The sequence below is a fragment of the Lethenteron reissneri genome, chromosome 17, assembly GCF_015708825.2.
Source record: "Lethenteron reissneri isolate LAM-NWPU_2019-01 chromosome 17, ASM1570882v1, whole genome shotgun sequence".
Taxonomy (NCBI): domain Eukaryota; kingdom Metazoa; phylum Chordata; class Hyperoartia; order Petromyzontiformes; family Petromyzontidae; genus Lethenteron; species Lethenteron reissneri.
Genome location: NC_083795.1, coordinates 9264894 through 9284556, shown reverse-complemented (window position 1 = coordinate 9284556; position 19663 = coordinate 9264894). Strand labels below are relative to the sequence as shown.

At 47.0% G+C, this 19663-nt stretch overlaps 1 protein-coding gene across 1 annotated transcript in view; it reads left to right on the top strand.

The window, feature by feature from the left end:
* The first annotated feature begins 4014 nt into the window (after nucleotides 1-4014).
* Nucleotides 4015-19663, top strand: part of LOC133343450 (solute carrier family 2, facilitated glucose transporter member 9-like) — a 50388-nt gene continuing 34739 nt past the window's right edge. Inside the window, 3 exon segments of the mRNA XM_061553074.1 lie at nucleotides 4015-4200; nucleotides 12399-12456; nucleotides 12777-12875. Of these exon segments, the coding sequence (XP_061409058.1) occupies nucleotides 4136-4200; nucleotides 12399-12456; nucleotides 12777-12875 (222 nt within the window). The 5' untranslated portion in view covers nucleotides 4015-4135.

Genomic DNA, 19663 nt, shown 5'->3' with positions numbered 1-19663 from the left:
ACAACTGGGAACCAGGTGACAGGGCCTGGCTGCATTGCCCTCAGGCACCTTTGGCTACGTTGCCTAAATTGTTGAAGCCATGGCGGGGACCCGTGGAGGTCGTGCGGGTTGCATGCCCCCAGTGCGTTCAGATAAAATGGGGAAAACGCCGTTGGTACGTCCACCCCTCCCGACTGAAACCGTTCTCGCCTCCATATGGCCTCCCCTTGTGTCGTGAGGGCCGAGCATGTGACGTGACCGACGACCCTAAGGGGGGATTGTCTTTGCCTGCTCCTCACATGTCTCCGCCTGGTCCGCTCCCAGGTGTCTCGGAACTGACAGCTGCCGACCACCGGCGGCCGGATCTTCGCGGCGGGGCCGGTCCTTCCAGGCCCGATCCGCGCCGTCTAGAGCTGCCGGAGCCACCGGACGTATGCCAGCGTCCCGTCCCATATGACGGACCGGCCAGACGGACTCGCGCTAGGTCGCGCTACTTTGTGTGACCTACCATGTGAGGAGTCGTGGCAGACGGAGCGCCTCGGCACTGCGTTTAGTCACAGAGACACGTGGCGCGTTCGTTTTCGGGTGTTCGCTCTTATTGTGTTGTTCGTCGGGCTGTATATTGCTTCATATTTAAGTGTTGTGTTGTGTTGTTGTTGTTGCGTTACGGGGCACACTGGGAGGTGGAGTTTCTTTATTACTGCGTTGACGTTAGGTTGTGTTGTTGGTTAACAGCCGGGCCGGCTGCAAGCTATGTGGGAGGGGGTGATGTAGAGGTGATACGCGCTGGGATTAGGGATCGTATGCCAGCGCGTAATGATTGGCTGTGTGGGTGGTGACGCGCGCTGACGGTGGAGGATCAGGGGTCAGCGCGGGGTCGTGGGTTACGGGGTACTGATTGGCTGTGGGCCCGTGACGCGCTGAGAGGGAGTGATCGGGTGGCAGCGCGGTGTGATTGGTAGAGGAGTGTTAACACGCGCTGGGAAAACGGATCGTAGAGAGAGTGCGTCGTGATTGGTTCACTAGGGAACGATGCTCACGTCGACGTCCGGATCAGCTCCGTCTCTCGTGAGCAGGGGCTATAAAAGGGGATGCACACAGGCGTAAGGGCAGTATGTAACCAGCGAAGAATGAAGATGAAGACCTAGGGCCCTGCGGTACCTAGTCCCGCTGTCCTAACGGGACCGGGACTCTGTGTAACCCAGAGGCGAGTGTAGTGTGTGTAGCCATAGGCATAGAGTCTACACGAGCCGAATGTATTGTGTGTAGCCAGAGGCATAGGGTCTACACGAGTCAAGTGTATTGTGTGTAGCCAGAGGCATAGGGTCTACACGAGTCAAGTGTATTGTGTGTAGCCAGAGGCATAGGGTCTACACGAGTCAAGTGTATTGGGTGTAGTCAGAACCATAGAGTCTACACGAGTTAAGTGGAGTGTGTAGTCGGAAGAAAGGAGACCACACGTTGTATTGTGAACGTAAAGATTTAATAAAATTGTGTTACCCGTCAAGAAGTTCATGCCGTCAATTCCAATACTTCACAGGTAATATACAATAATAGGCACATTATTACAAACTGTATTATATAGTATTTAACATTTCCAATTATGCTCCAACCTGCTCTCATACGTTGTTTTTGTTACCGGTCTGCCGTCAACAAAAATACGTACTCTGATGTGCCTTGTGTTCCAACAACGTACATCTTCCGTTATTTTTATCAATAATACAGCACATCACTTTTGTTTTGCACATCATATTACATTGATTTTAATCATGTACATCAACAAATCTGAGATGTAATTTTCTCAATGTACGTTTACTCCCATGTTCATTTCCAAATCCAATTCTCTGAACACAACTTATGGTGTCGCTGTGAATAAGGCTGGCGGATGCTTGTTTCCTGGTCCGACTACCCTTCTGCTATGCAAGTTGTTAATGCATTCACGCAATCTCAAGAGTATATAGTTGCTAAACTAGAAACTAATAAAAATTGTTTATAGTTTAGTTTTAATTTATTCATGCAATCTCAAGAGTACATAGCTGCTCCATCTCCGTATACGGAATATGATATTGTGTATTTATGGTGATCAAATACCAACCAATAATGTGTTATGTAGTCGTCTGGAATGCTGTTGCTTCCGATATGAGGAAGCCACTAGAGCTATGCACGTTTAAGTCATCTAGATTTAAAATTCATTTATTTATAACACATTTTTGTGTTTAGTTTGTTGTCCTTCCCCCGGCACCTCCCATTGGCACGGTCGCCTAAGTACGGTGCGAAAAAATGTCAACATACATACACAATGCCCATCCATTTTAGGCTTATGATAATGTACTTGGCCCCAATGGATATTGATACACTCCTGAAAATCTGTGAAAAAAGCGCTTCAATATTCTGATTCCGTGACAGCCATCCCTAAATGCCTTCGTCGTTTGAAGCAGCACGCGGAGCAGGGAATTACATCACCCGTTCTTGCCGCACAGATGAATCATCGTGATTCACATTGTTGTTTTAATTCCATGCGCTGTTTAAATGGAGGATCTTTTATAACCCAGTTTAACACGTAGGCTTTCGCAACCAATATAATCCATAATACAGTTTTTTTTTGTGTTAGATCGCGTAAATATGTGCCGTTAAACCCGCCACCACCCGACACAGCCAATAAGTAAGGGTTGTCACGTAAACAGAACATGCCAATTGGTAACTAGTACAGCACACTGGTGTGTTGGAGAGCAAAGCCACAACATTTATAATCTGAGTACGACGTTCTGCCAATAGTTAAAACTAGCTTCATCAGGCGACAGCCAGATTTGTGGAGAAATAATTCTGTTTCGTTCCTTAAATAGAGGGGTAGATGTGATGACAACACTTGTGAGCAACTTCTTTCGGGCAATGGTGGGGTGGGGTGGGGGATTATTAATGAATGCATATAAATCACGATGGTTTTGCGAGTTTTTAAACCCCCCCACACCAAATTTTTCGGTGCAATATTCAGCGGCCCCCTAGCGGCGAACGCGTGCGACGTTCAAACTCGCCACGTTGTCGTCAAAACGGTCATCGAACCCCGTCCAGGAAGCAAGCGTCACATCGAACGGCGTCGATTCCCCACCCACCACTCACACACACCACGTGGAGAATCGCGAAATCCGTCGATACGCGAAACTTTTTTGGTGTGGGGGGTTGGTGGAGGTCGGTAAGAGGCCGGGAAGGGCTGAGCTCCGGAAAATATCGTGGGGAGGATGGGAGGCTGCTGCAGAGGGTGATGGTCGGGAGCGGGTGTGGTTTTGAAGTTTCTTGTTGTTGTTGGTGGCCGCTTTGTTAGAACAAAAATATTAACCTCGAGTGGAATCGATACAACTACCGCAACTATCCACCCACCCCCACCGCAACATAGCGCGGACCTTAAATGCGTGTGCACTCGAAATAACCGGGCACTTCCTGACGCGTAGACTGAGCACACACACAGCCACTCCTGTCAGTACTCTCATCTGGGGGGGCACAAGCGGCGGAGAGAGCACGAGCAAAGTTCTGTGACCAAACAACTTCAGAGTCATCATCTCCGCAGACTCAGACACCATCACCACCACCGGCCACCCATCACCACCACCCACCCATCACCACCCACCCATCATCACCCACCCATCACCACCACCACCACCCACCCATAACCACCCACCCCATCCATCATCACCACCACCCACCCCATCACCACCACCACACACCCTCCACCACCCATCACCACCACCACCACCCACCCATCACCACCACCCACCCATCATCACCACCACCCACCCCATCACCACCACCACACACCCTCCACCACCCATCACCACCACCGGCCACCCATCACCACCCACCACCCATCACCACCACCACCCACCCATCACCACCCACCCCATCACCCACCCCATCACCACCACCCACCCATCACCACCACCACCCACCCATAACCACCCACGCCATCCATCACCACCACCACCCACCCCACCACCACCCACCCATCACCACCACCACCCTCCCATAACCACCACCACCGGCCTCGTTTCAGTATTACGCCGCAGTCGAGCTTATCACACAGCCTGCGGGTGGTTCCGTAGTTGTTCAGTAGTTTGCGCTTCTCGCTTGTCCAATCGAGGACTCGCCATAAACAACAAAAGCCATGAATTTGAGCGAGCCCGGCGAAGAAGTGCTCAGGCTGACGGTCGCCTCTGCCACGGCACCCAAGTGAGTTGAACTTGGGGCTTGCGTGGTGGTGGTGGTGGTTGTTGTTGACGGCGGTGTCCGATACCTGCGGCTTTGGTTCGTCGTCTCAACCCCCCCCCCTGACCCCCCCAACCCTCCTAGGTCGACTCAGCCTCAAACGAGTACAAGGTGCGGGTCTCGAAACGTCGCCATTCGGGAGACGAAAGCGTGACCCGAACGCGGTGCTGCCCCCCCCCCCCTCCTGTTATGGATGCTCCTCTGCTGACAGCACTTGCCCCAACACTCTGTCGAGGCTATACGGGGGCTCTTTGTCCTTTGTTTGTGGTGGTCGTTGTGGATTAAAGGGGAGCGGTGGGACAGCGGTTAGCGCCGCTGCGCTCACGGTCAACGCCACCGGTGATGGTTATCTGACCCGGGCGTGGGCCTCCCCTAGGTCGACTCGGCCTCAAATGAAGATCTTGCGAGGTGCGTGGATTTCTGCTGAACGGGCTTCAGAACTCGAAACGACCTTTATCATGATCACTACAAACTTTAACACGTGCTGCGTTCGCATTCTTATTTAGAGTGGGGTGTGTAGCACTTGCTGTAGGTGTATATTCTTTATCTTGATTATAGCCCCAGAGCCTTGATACAAATGTAAGCCTCCTTGCACTGGTGGCTTATAACCAGCTGTGGTGGTGTGTAAGGTGTGTGGTGTGTAAACATTGTCACTGGGGAGACAAAGGCGGCCGGGCGTGGTTGCTGGCCACCTACCCCCCCTCGTGTGTGCCGTGCCGGCATTCATAGGTGCTCGCTAACAGCACTTGCCCCTGCAGTCATAAAGGATTACAACGGGGAGATCCTTTGGTGGTGGATTAATGCAAGGGGCTTATATGGGGACTGCGTTCTGGATTTTGAGCCCCCCCCACCCATCACCCCGGAGAAAATATTTTTTTTTTGGAAATTGCTTTATTATAATGGGAGAAACGCATTACTGCCGCACTGTGAACACATGCTATGTATCATAGCATGCATCCGATGGATATCATTTAGGTCATTTGGTAATTGAAGGCACGGCATCACTGCGTGTGTGTGTAGGGCCGTGTTACAGGTATGTATGGGCTGACATAAGAAGGGGTTTCGTTTTAACTTTTGATTCAACTTTGATGTTTGTATGTCACTGGTTAAAACCAGAACTGAACTGACCAAGGTACATGATGTTTTATGGAGTATTTTTCTTCGGGAATGGGTGGTGGTGAAACCGATAAGGGAAGGAATTGGATATACCAAGTGGAGGTCTCCAAACGATAACAGCTCTTGGCTCCCAGCCCATTTTATGATTCCCTCGCGGTGTGTCTCCCCCTGTGATTGTGGTGTATGAATGTGTCTCCCTCTGTGATTGTGGTGTATGAATGTGTCTCCCTCTGTGATTGCGGTGTATGAATGAGTCTCCCTCTGTGATTGCAGTGTATGAATGTGTCTCCCTCTGTGATTGTGGTGTATGAATGTGTCTCCCTCTGTGATTGTGGTGTATGAATGAGTCTCCCTCTGTGATTGCAGTGTATGAATGTGTCTCCCTCTGTGATTGTGGTGTATGAATGTGTCTCCCCCTGTGATTGTGGTGTATGAATGTGTCTCCCTGTGATTGTGGTGTATGAATGTGTCTCCCCCTGTGATTGTGGTGTGTGAATGTGTCTCCCTCTGTGATTGTGGTGTGTGAATGTGTCTCCCTCTGTGATTGTGCTGTATGAATGTGTCTTCCCCTGTGATTGTTGTGTATGAATGTGTCTCCCTCTGTGATTGTGGTGTATGAATGTGTCTTCCCCTGTGATTGTGGTGTGTAAATGTGTCTCCCTCTGTGATTGTGGTGTATGAATGTGTCTCCCCTGTGATTGTGGTGTATGAATGAGTTCCCTTGTTGTGGTGGTGTATGAATGTGTCTTCCCTTGCGGTGGTAGTTTATGAATATGCAACAGTCCACACTGGTCTTCCTGGTGAGGGAACTTTATTGTTCTGCCGGAATCGGCACGGACACTTGTAGGACAGGCGGCACACAGCATAAACACTTGTTGTTGACACCTAGCCTTTTCTTCCCCGACGATTAAGCTGTCCGCAGCTTTGTCAACCTACACTGCCCTTATAACCACTCGGGAGCGAAATTCCACCTAGAGTTTATCCCTTATTATGCCCTAACACAGATGCAAGAGAAAAAATGGCAGAAGAATGACATGAGGAAAGCACACAAAGCAACAGAAAAATATGTACATCCTCCCCTGATAACCCGTACTGCGCAAGAACAACTAGCGATGGACAAATATGGAAATAAGAAGAAAAGAGCAAGGGAAGTTATTTTGTCCGGCAGAGTCTGTGGTACCGTTTGGTTGCACAGTGGACCCCTCCTACTGATGTGGGGATGGTCGCCAGAGGTCACTCACAGCTGGCCCTGCGGATGGAATTGGTGCACTTGAATTTGACGCGCCAGCCTATGGATGTTTGGTGGGCGACACCCTGGAACCCGGCAACGTTACTGATGACCAAGAGACTGGTGATGATGATTGAGAGACATCTGAGTCATGAACATGTGGTTCTAAGAAAAAAGGATTAATGTACCAATGGCAATTTTCCAATTTATCATTCACGCATTGTGACCACAGGATTCTGATGACTTTGACAGGTCCCTTCCATGGTCTATGCAATTTTTGGGATATGCCAGCTGGAACCTGTGAACAGTGCAGCCATGTCATGCCACCTACCTTCCACTACTTTCATGTTGTGGTCTTTGCCTGAAATTGTTTGTTTGCTGCTTGGACTGTAGCAGAGAAGCCCTTGGGGCCTCCCTCAATTCCTGCAGGAAAGTTAAAGTGTGATGGGAGGACGCCTGGCCAGGACCTTACGTGGGCCGATATTTTGGCCAGCTGATTCTCAGTCAGGGTGTTGGCTCCCATCCGTACATCGAGTAGAACGGGGAGAATCCTGTAGAAGCGTGTGAGGCCATTCGGTACGCTGTGGCATAATGGGGACGGAATAGTGAGATTCAACCTTTGAACCATTCCATCTGTCTACGGGTGGTAAGGCGAGGTTCGCAGCTTTTAAGTGGCCAACATAGTGCATATCTCTTTCAGGAGCTGGGATGAAAGATGATGACCCTGGTTGGGCAGAAATTGCTTGGGGAAGCCCTTATCTACCACATACCCATTTATGAATGCCTCTGTGGTAGATTTTGTCATCTGATCTGGAAGGGGTCATGCCATGGGTCAACAGGTCAAGTATTCAGCCCCAACCAGCAATAACGATTTCCTCACAGTGTTGCAGAGAAGGGACCCAGGGTTAGATCTAGGGCAACCATTTCATTCACCCGAGAGACAGTAATGGATTGTAGTGGAACTATTGGCGCACAAGGGGGCGGTTTTCATCGTGCGCACTATTTGCACACTACTACTCGGCAATGGACGTCCATGAACATACCTGGCCAATAATAGTGAAGTTTAAAGATAACGTGAGTATTTTTGTCGCTCAGGTGCATGAGCTGAAGAATGTAAATATGCCCAAATCTCCTGCGCCACGGGCTAAGAACAAGAACACATTGATGCTGCAAGGCCATATCCCAACACATCCATCAGAAGGCCCTCCCAATGTCAAAAATGTGACAACTGATGACTGAGACGCAGGCCTCTTTGTATTTTCGGAGTCCCCAATGGTGTTTAAGGATCTCAACCCATAATCTCCAAGCATCAACTGGTCTCTCTCCAGCCCTGCTGACACTGGGGCAATAACCCGGCTCCCTTCTGGGTCGATTACTTTACGGTGCACAAACCTGTTGTGCACGTGAGCCTAACCGAGGAGCCTAGTCGAGCGAGAGCATCTGCATTAGAATGGTGGGCACCTTTGCGATAAATGACATCCATAATTAAATTCCTGAAGTCGCTCAATCCATCTAGCCATCTGGCCCGACAGCTGGTCGAATCGCAGAGAGTATTGTAAAGCCACGTGGTCAGTGCGTACTATACATTTCTGGCTCGACAGGTAGGGGGGTGGTACTGGTGCATGAAGTGCACAACTAACAACAGTGTGTGATTGGTTTTGCAGTACTTTTGTTTGGCGAGAGACAATGCGACTGCAGTACGCTATCACCATTACCCTTCCATTTAGCATCTATGACAATACAGTCCTGATAATGACATCACTAGTGTCTAGAATAAAGGGAAATGAGAAATCCGAGTACGCGAAAGGGAGCGCCACCATCGGGCACATGCGCAGCACCCCATAAATTATCTGGTTTTTATTTTAAGCGCATGCAGTGGCTTCTCACCTTCAATGCTTCATCATCCAAGGTCCTAGGAATGGCCTCAATGCCTCCGGGGAGTCATGTCGCTGGACTCTTGTTGGAAGTAACTCTGTTGGAAGATAAGGACCCGTCCCAATACCAGTAGGGATGGCGCCAGCTAAGCGCCGTGGACAGCTTGCCCCGACGCCAGTCGCCGTCAGCATTGTGGTCGCAACTCCGCAGCCATTGCAAGAGCGGCAAGGAGCGGTTACCAACTCGCAGGGGTATGTGCCGTGGTTGCTGGAGTCGTGCCCGACGCCGCCCAGAGACCTGGAAATGACGGCTGCTGTGCAGCTCAGCACCCCAGATGGTAACCTGCAGCTGGGTCTCCCATCATCATCGCCGGCCCAGCCGTCCGAGCTCCTGGTAGCTGTCGCCACTGCGTCGGACTCAGTGGGCGCCGCTTAATCGCACAGCTTCAAGGTGGTGCCTCAAGGTGGTGCCTCGAGCTGCTGCGGATGTTGCGAGCATGGCCCCTCGGCCAGCAGAGCAACAGAACGGCCCCAGGGCTCTCCAGGGGACCGAGGGTGCCCTAACTCAGCTGCTGCCCTCGCTGTCAGGGTTGTGGAGAAATGCCTCAATAGTTGGGGCAGGTGGAAAACGTCTTGGCAGCCGGCGGGAGTTGGGAGGCATTCGTGGACATGCCGACCTCGGATGCCCTCCAACTCCCTCGTGTGCCGTGCCGGCCTTCATAGGTGCTCGCTAACAACACCTTCCCCAACAGTTTGCAAAGGCTATAGGAGGATCTTTGTCTTGGTGTATGAATGTAATTGTCATGCCTGTTGTGAGTACACTTGTGGATTTTTTTAAAAGGCAGACCCCGATTTAAATGATGCCATAAAGAGGCATGCGAGAGCAGGTTAGCAATGTTTTTGGAAAAATTAATTTATTGGAGTCATGAAAAGCTATGAACGTATCATGTGTCCCTTTTCCAGTGGCTTAGTATACATCTTAGCTCCACGTTTCAGTAATATTTCTTTCCATTTTCTGTGTCACTGTCAGTGGGTTTGATAAATATGTAATCACAAGTAATATGCAATGATGTGATACCATTGTCTGATACATTGGTATGATTAAAAGGTGAAAGTGCCAAAAGAAGTGTGATGTGCATACAGTACTTGGAATTACATCGAGGAACAAAAATAGGAACACATCTATCAGAGAACAAACACGATTATAGAAATGTTTTGACAGTTAAGTAAGGTAATTGGACTGGGGTAGGACCCATCTTGTCTAGAAGGCATGATGGCTGATTATTGAGACTGATAATAATAGAGTGGCATCCAAAAGAGAGTTCACGCACAGACATTTACATCATGGATATGGAGCAATTAAATTCAATTAGTTTGTGTGCAGGTGATAGATTGATTCATGCAACAGTATAGAGATCATGAATGCCAGTAATGCCAGTAATTTTAAACGATAATTATTTTATTAGTGATGTTTTTTGCAGGAGGAAATCGGACTACCTGGTGAAAACGAATCCATATGTCATAGCCGGGTAGCAGTAACTTATTGCTTTGTTTACCATATACATAAACTAGCTTTACTACCCGGCTTCGCCCGGGACTTGGATTCACCATGCCCGGCCGCCTTTGTCCCCCCAGTGGCAATGTTCACGCACCACACCAGTTACTCGTTTGAGGCCGAGTCGACCAGGGGGAGGCCCAGAACCGGTTCAAATAGTCGTCACCGGTGGTGGCCGTGAGCGGGAATCAAACTTGGGTCGCCGGGTTCGTAGCGCAGCGCGCTAATCACTACACTACCGCTCCCCCCACACACACACAGGCGCGTACACATACACGCGCTTGCTGCAGACACGCAACTTTCAGGGTGCGTACGGCAGTAAACGACTCAAATAATAAACCAATGCTGCGCGAAGAACGCCTTAGACCTGCAACACATTTGTATTTCACTTTACCCGCGGAGGGTTGGGGGGGGTGACATGAGCAGGCACACTCCGTGAAGCTTCCGCACGCGGGTCACATGACAGATGCGACGTCACAGCTCACTTGCCGTGCAAAATATATCCATTATTGCCCCCCCCGCCCCCAAAAAATACAAAAGTCTATTTTTATAATTTTTGCATGATGGAATGTACCCACATGGCAAATTTGCAGTTTGTTGCATGTCGGGAAGTACGCTAAACATTTTGAACAGACACATTCACAACTTTGCCTTTTATATATATGGAGATATGCACTTTGGAGTGGTCGGGGTGACGTGGTTAGTGTTGCACAATGCATCTGGCAACTTGAGTTTTTATTTCTGACATCAGATTAGGGACAAGTGATATGTGAACTGGTGATAGACCCCAGCCCTTCACTACCTCGCACTGACCAGCACAATGAACTCAGTTAAACGGCCGACGTCACTGAAACAGCGTTGGGAGACCTTTGTTCTAACAGTGGAATATTTCTAGAATTGCACCCCGTCATATTCGTGGAATATCTATCACTCTGCATATGCACATTTGCAAACACAATTGTGCAGATGGAAATTGTTGTGTTACCATTGCTGTGATTTTTCAGTAAATATATTTGGCTCAAAACCAGGCCTCCCAGAGCAAAGTTACAAGTTGACAATACCGAGAAAATATAACTTTTTCTACAATGAAAGAACCATATTTTATACCAGTATCTAAACAAATAATAAACAAAAACGTATTGCACCTGTCACGAACAGCAAGCTCATTGAACATGTTAGAGGGTCCCAACTAGAAAACAACAGCAATAATTGAGGGCAGGTTGGTATCAAAATTATGAAATAACGTGGTGCGCGTTAGCGAGATGGACTTCCATTGGGATATTCAATTTGACCATGAAAACCAATACGCCATTACAAACTATAAACTATTTAAACGCTTTTTTTTTATTTTGCCAGGTAAGGCCCACTAAGCTGCTAGCTCTTTTTCAGAAGTGACCTGACCACAAATGATAGCTCTACAAAGTGGCTTATCGCGTGCAAATTTATAGCAACCAAATACTCTAAACGTGGAGGGGAAAACCGGAGGACCTGGAGAAAATTTTACGCGACTATGGGAACAGAGAGACATACAAATGTCAAATATACAGGCATCAGGGTAGGGACCAAACCTACGACCTTGCATACCAGGCGAGGGAGTTAAAATCTTTCATCTCGTCATTGCGGTGAGATTAAAGATTTTAGTCAATGCATATCATCAGTCATAACATGGATTGTTAACATGGACCCTGGAACAAAAGGTAAAAAGTCTATAAAGAAGCTTGAAGAGATGCATACTGGCAATTATACTGAGACAAAGGAACACATTGATCAGAGAACAAACACAAATTGTAGACATCGTGTTGACTGTTAAATGTAAGTGGGATTACACAGAACACTGCTAGAAGGGATGATGGAAGAAGAAAATTCGTCCGAGAGCACAACCGACGTGGAGATGGATTGGTGAGAGCAGCTCATGCGCAGAAGCGAGATGAATTGTTGCATCGCAAGACCTTGAGATATGGCAGCGCCTTGGAGGCCTTCATTCAGCGGTGGATAGATCATATGGCTGGTGATCACACTTCTTACCACATCCCGTTCAATGGACAAGCGGACATTTATAATGTCACTGTTTTCTTTGTCAACATTACATTTACATAATGTCGTTTAAAATGTGAGCCTTATAAAGGGATTTCATCACTACAATGCAGCCTATGAAGTAGAGTACTTGGTGATTCTGCGTTGTCAGTGGTGCACAAGCACAATGAGAAAAAATACTTAACACACCTTGTGACATTTCTGTAAATGGCCCTTTTATGAAATGTCACCCAATTATATATAATTTTAAGGCAGTGTTGGTAGCAAGTGGGTTGAGCCTATACGGTTATGTGTTGTGTTTTTTTTGCTTTATTGCTGGTGTTTGACAGTCACAAATTGCATTGTCTACCCTTAGGCATATGGAGGGCACCGATCAGGAAGATATTGTGGTGAAAACTCCCTCGAAAACCAAGTTAAGTTTACATATTCACAGAAAACTGGAATTTCCTATCAACTAAAATATGTTTTTTTCATATCTATGTTACATACATTTAATGTAGGAGATTTTAGTCAAATTAATACTTTTTGCTCCAGTGTTAACAGGATATATTGTAACGTCGAATGAAACATGCATAAAGGAAACTAAGTTTAAAGTAACACTTTTCGTTTTACACACATGCGTGCAGTACTGTAAAATTTAGATAATTTGGAAGCGTTATTGCACATGGATGTGTTTCGGAAAGAACCAAGAATGTGGAAATATGAATCGCACCCTCCTGCGCTGTCTTCACAGGGCTTCACACGAATCCTGGTTTTGTCATCTCTGAGCGCAGCTTTCGGCTCATCCTTCATCTACGGCTACAATCTGTCAGTGGTGAATGGCCCTTCAGATGTACGTATTCCATGACATTTTTTTGTTCAAGTAGATGTAGATACGTAGGCAGTATTGGATTGTTCAACTACTGTCACAGTTAACCAAAAGCTAATAATTATGATGACACCCCCTTTGTCAATCCACTTGTGGATGAAGGCCTCCCTACACTGTCGGTCACAGGGGGTGATTTGACCACATCTCATGCTGTTCAGTGTGGGTTGGTGAAGTTAAGGTTTCCCTAAGACTGGTTTAGATATCGCTTGCCACTGATGTTTACTAATGTGAGCGTAACAATGCATTGATTTATAGATTTCTATTGGTATTTGATATTGCAATACAGGCAGTAAACCGTGTGCATATGGTTTAATGTTTGTATATTCACTAATGTTGTACGTAATGGGTTCGCATGACTCCTGCATCAATTAGTGGAGCTACAATTAACTGCAATGTTAAAAAACAATCTATTCGTGAATCAATCTGTGACTCTGAACCACAACAATGCATTGATTCGCTGCAGATGTCTTTAAACTAGTCCATTAAATGTGTTCATTTTATTGTTATACTGAACTATAGTGTAGGCCACTACATTGCACAGCTAATTTCCTTTTTCAGTTTATCTTTGTGTAAAAGATCCACAATGTTAGCATATATTGTGAAACATTCTTTTTAGAATTTAATTTTTTAAAATTCACAAACTTAGATTTAGTAATCTTCATTGCATGTATTATGTATAAGTACATATCATCTAGAGGGGCTCTATAGAGTGTTGTGAGCATGTAATTTCAGGGCTGAACCTTTACCATGTACAGGTACATAACATATACAGATAAATGCATAGATGGTGTACTTTGACCGTGCTAATTGCACCTCCAATTAACATGGTTGGCTACGTACGGTGCAAAAGAAGTTCAACACTGGCTCACATACATACACACTGCACATACTTAAAATAAACCTGAAATGTACTCTTAGGTTTTTTTTGGTAAAGTCACGTAGGTAAAAAATTAAATTGAAATTAATAAAAGTAATAATAGAAATAAAATATAATAATAAATCACGACGTTTCGGAGGCAACACAAGCTTCCGTCTTCAGGTGGAACAGTCACAGCACGATTGCTGTATCAAGTAAAGAGAAATCCCAATAGACCCGACCTTGTATATATACTGATTGAGGGGGGGGGGAGGAGCCAGGGTAGGCCACTGGAGAGGAGTTTTTATGTTAAGGTTCGTACGGCTGTGGCTACTGCTGGGACTGAGCTAGGCCTCGGCAAGGTAAGGTGAAAGTTAAACGGTAAAAAAAACAAGAGAAACTTTACCCTACCTTTTACCTTACCACAATACAATCGCGCCACCCTACCTTTTACCCTTTAGCAGGTAAGGTAAAAGGTAAACAAATAACGAGTCTACCTTTACCTTACCTTTTACCCTTATCCCATACAAATTTCGCGATTACAGGGTAATTACTGGGGTAAAAAAACATGGACATTTTTTTTTACGATAAATGCTAGTTAGAGCGCTTTATTCATTTTTCGATTTAAAGCTTTTGTGACTGCATGGATTCATCTTCTTGGTTCTTTCGGTAAAGTCACGTAGAATGGAAATAATAAAATAATAAAAATTAAAACATAATAAAATAATTCTCACGACGTTTCGGCCACAACGCAAGCAGCCGTCCTCAGGTGAAGACCAGGTCTGTCGGGGAGACAGCGTCTGAATGAAACAGCACCATGCTTGGAGCGTATATTTAATCTGGGTTGGAAGGGGGGGAAAGGGCGCCTTGACAAAATAATTTGCATATCAAGAGGAATTTTGCATATTTATGGGAAATGCAGGTATGTGATTAGTACTACTTATGCACGTGCATTATGCAGGATTAGCAGCATCAAAGGGAGGGGATATGGTAAATGCAGGTATGTGATTAGTACTACTTATGCACGTGCATTATGCAGGATTAGCAGCATCAAAGGGAGGGGATATGGGAAATGCAGGTATGTGATTAGTACTACTTATGCCCGTGCATTATGCAGGATTAGCAGCATCAAAAGGAGGGAATATGGGAAATGCAGGTATGTGATTAGTACTACTTATGCCCGTGCATTATGCAGGATTAGCAGCATCAAAGGGAGGGGATATGGGAAATGCAGGTATGTGATTAGTACTACTTATGCCCGTGCATTATGCAGGATTAGCAGCATCAAAAGGAGGGGATAGGGGTAGCATTAATAAAGGGAAGGAGTGTTAATAGTATGTAGCTGCAGTAACTAAAACCACCACGTAAACAACTAAAGTATAAACTACATAGTATCATCAGTATACTAAATATACTCTACAATAAGCTGAGTTACTAACAGTAAGTAATACATTACAATTCTACGTCGTAAAAATATAATATGCTTCCATCTAAACTTTATTCTCTTACATCACACGAGTCTACACCGTACTATATACTGCCATAGACAAACCCAACATTAAATTATATACTGTTTTATACCTTATACATTGTAATATTACACTATGTATTATTCTACCCACCCTAATGTATATCACACTGCTGTATATGGTACAGTGTATAATAACAAATAGTATAACATTTATATGCTTAATACAATGTACAAAGTAATATATAGTATCGTAATTGTATAGTGAAGGATGTTGTGTGGAGTTTGTCTGGTGCCAGGATGTTGAGTGGAGTTTGTCTGGTGCCAGGATGTTGAGTGGAGTTTGTCTGGTGCCAGGATGTAGAGTGGAGTTTGTCTGGTGCCAGGATGTAAAGTGGAGTTTGTCTGGTGCCAGGATGTTGAGTGGAGTTTGTCTGGTGCCAGGATGTTGTGTGGAGTTTGTCTGGTGCCAGGATGTAGAGTGGAGTTTGTCTAGTGCCAGGATGTAGAGTGGAGTTTGTATGGTGCCAGGATGTAGAGTGGAGTTTGTCTGGTGCCAGGATGTAGAGTGGAGTTTGTCTGGTGCCAGGATGTTGAGTGGAGTTTGTCTGGTGCCAGGATGTAGAGGGGAGTTTGTCTGGTGCCAGGATGTAGAGTGGAGTTTGTCTGGTGCCAGGATGTAGAGTGGAGTTTGTCTGGTGCCAGGATGTTGAGTGGAGTTTGTCTGGTGCCAGGATGTAGTGTGGAGTTTGTCTGGTGCCCTGATGTAGAGTGGAATTTGTCTGGTGCCAGGATGTAGAGTGGAGTTTGTCTGGTGCCAGGATGTAGAGTGGAGTTTGTCTGGTGCCAGGATGTAGAGTGGAGTTTGTCTGGTGCCAGGATGTAGTGTGGAGTTTGTCTGGTGCCAGGACGTCGAGTGGAGTTTGTCTGGTGCCCTGATGTAGAGTGGAGTTTGTCTGGTGCCAGGATGTAGTGTGAAGTTTGTCTGGTGCCAGGATGTAGAGTGGAGTTTGTTTGGTGCCAGGATGTTGAGTGGAGTTTGTCGGGTGCCAGGATGTAGTGTGGAGTTTGTCTGGTGCCCTGATGTAGAGTGGAGTTTGTCTGGTGCCAGGATGTAGAGTGGAGTTTGTCTGGTGCCAGGATGTAGAGTGGAGTTTGTCTGGTGCCAGGATGTAGAGTGGAGTTTGTCTGGTGCCAGGATGTAGAGTGGAGTTTGTCTGGTGCCAGGATGTATAGTGGAGGTTGTCTGGTGCCAGGATGTTGTGTGGACTTTGTCTGGTGCCAGGATGTAGTGTGAAGTTTGTCTGGTGCCAGGATGTTGAGTGGAGTTTGTCTGGTGCCAGGATGTAGAGTGGAGTTTGTCTGGTGCCAGGATGTTGAGTGGAGTTTGTCTGGTGCCAGGATGTAGAGTGGAGTTTGTCTGGTGCCAGTATGTAGTGTGGAGTTTGTCTGGTGCCAGGATGTAGAATGGAGTTTGTCTGGTGCCAGGATGTAGAGTGGAGTTTGTCTGGTGCCAGGATGTAGAGTGGAGTTTGTCTGGTGCCAGGATGTAGAGTGGAGTTTGTCTGGTGCCAGGATGTTGAGTGGAGTTTGTCTGGTGCCAGGATGTAGAGTGGAGTTTGTCTGGTGCCAGTATGTAGTGTGGAGTTTGTCTGGTGCCAGGATGTTGAGTGGAGTTTGTCTGGTGCCAGGATGTTGAGTGGAGTTTGTCTGGTGCCAGGATGTAGAGTGGAGTTTGTCTGGTGCCAGGATGTTGAGTGGAGTTTGTCTGGTGCCAGGATGTTGAGTGGAGTTTGTCTGGTGCCAGGATGTAGAGTGGAGTTTGTCTGGTGCCAGGATGTAGTGTGGAGTTTGTCTGGTGCCAGGATGTAGTGTGGAGTTTGTCTGGTGCCAGAATGTAGAGTGGAGTTTGTCTGGTGCCAGGATGTAGAGTGGAGTTTGTCTGGTGCCAGGATGTAGAGTGGAGTTTGTCTGGTGCCAGGATGTAGAGTGGAGTTTGTCTGGTGCCAGATGTAGAGTGGAGTTTGTCTGGTGCCAGATGTAGAGTGGAGTTTGTCTGGTGCCAGGATGTAGAGTGGAGTTTGTCTGGTGCCAGGATGTAGAATGGAGTTTGTCTGGTGCCAGGATGTAGAGTGGAGTTTGTCTGGTGCCAGGATGTAGAGTGGAGTTTGTCTGGTGCCAGGATGTAGTGTGGAGTTTGTCTGGTGCCAGGATGTAGAGTGGAGTTTGTCTGGTGCCAGGATGTTGAGTGGAGTTTGTCTGGTGCCAGGATGTAGAGTGGAGTTTGTCTGGTGCCAGTATGTAGTGTGGAGTTTGTCTGGTGCCAGGATGTTGAGTGGAGTTTGTCTGGTGCCAGGATGTTGAGTGGAGTTTGTCTGGTGCCAGGATGTAGAGTGGAGTTTGTCTGGTGCCAAGGTGTAGTGAGGAGTTTGTCTGGTGCCAGGATGTAGTGTGGAGTTTGTCTGGTGCCAGGATGTAGAGTGGAGTTTGTCTGGTGCCAGGATGTAGAGTGGAGTTTGTCTGGTGCCAGGATGTAGAGTGGAGTTTGTCTGGTGCCAGGATGTAGAGTGGAGTTTGTCTGGTGCCAGGATGTAGTGTGGAGTTTGTCTGGTGCCAGGATGTAGAGTGGAGTTTGTCTGGTGCCAGGATGTAGAGTGGAGTTTGTCTGGTGCCAGAATGTTGAGTGGAGTTTGTGTGGTTTATAGTAATACAGTATATAATTGAATGTTGGGTTTGTCTATGGCAGTATATAGTACGGTGTAGACTCGTGTGATGTAAGAGAATAAAGTTTAGATGGAAGCATATTATATTTTTTACGACGTAGAATTGTAATGTATTACTTACTGTTAGTAACTCAGCTTTTTGTAGAGTATATTTAGTATACTGATGATACTATGTTGTTTATACTTTAGTTGTTTACGTGGTGGTTTTAGTTACTGCAGCTACATACTATTAACACTCCTTCCCTTTATTAATGCTACCCCTATCCCCTCCTTTTGATGCTGCTAATCCTGCATAATGCACAGGCATAAGTAGTACTAATCACATACCTGCATTTCCCATATCCCCTCCTTTTGATGCTGCTAATCCTGCATAATGCACGGGCATAAGTAGTACTAATCACATACCTGCATTTCCCATATCCCCTCCCTTTGATGCTGCTAATCCTGCATAATGCACGGGCATAAGTAGTACTAATCACATACCTGCATTTCCCATATCCCCTCCCTTTGATGCTGCTAATCCTGCATAATGCACGGGCATAAGTAGTACTAATCACATACCTGCATTTCCCATAAATATGCAAAATTCCTCTTGATATGCAAATTCTTTTGTCAAGGCGCCCTTTCTCCCCCTTCCAACCCAGATTAAATATACGCTCCAAGCATGGTGCTGTTTCATTCAGATGCTGTCTCCCCGACAGACCTGGTCTTCACCTGAGGATGGCTGCTTGCGTTGTGGCCGAAACGTCGTGAGAATGATTTGATTATGTTTTATTTTTATTTTTTATTATTTCCATTCTACGTGCCTTTACCGAAAGAACCAAGAAAACGCTTTATTCATATAGAATACTCTCAAATCGGGCGTTTAGGCTGTCGATGACACCGTCCTCCATAATCTCCTCGTCCCAGTCGTCTTGGTCGATGGCGATCTCATCAACAACCTGATCAAGTTCTTCCTTGCCATCATCCTTGGACGGACGACAGGCAATAAGATCCTGCGCCGCTCCAGCCCAGTTAGACGGAACCTTCAGGCAGCCGGCCATGATCCATGAGCGCAAGCACATGGACTTTATGAAGAACGTCGTTGACAGCGACTGGCGAACGCATGTGAACTCCCGTCCGGCTCCGCTATTCGCACGTTCACAGGGAGTTGACGTCGCCAGCGCTCCCAAGTAGTCGCAGGCCATCTTGTAGTGGGCGGGGAGCAGCTCTTTGCCGAGAAACCACCACTGCATTACGTCAATGAAGGTGCTGGCGGTCGTGACGCCCATGCTCAGAAAATGATCGACTTCATCGCCGTCGTCTATGGAGTTGCCAACGTTGCTGAACAGGGTGCTGAACAGCGACCGCTCCTCCATATGGGCAGCAACTGCCATCGGCGAGATCGTGAGCACGTCCGAGTAGCGATGCTGCAGGACAGAGCGGATTGTGGCCTTCAGTGTAGCCAGCTCGACTTGGTCTGTCGTTTTCGGCAGCTGTGGATTCAAGTAGGATGCCACAATGGCGGGTTCCTGAACCAGTAGGTGGCGGTACCGCACCAGTTCGGCCTTCATCCCCGTCGCAGTCAAGGGCTCATCGATCGCTCTTAGGGCGGCTTCACCATGATCGCAATTACGGACGAGGTGCTCCATTGTCACCGGCACGAGATCCAATGTCGAATTGTGGTCCGCCGACAACGAGGCCATGACCTGGCGCGGCATTCGCA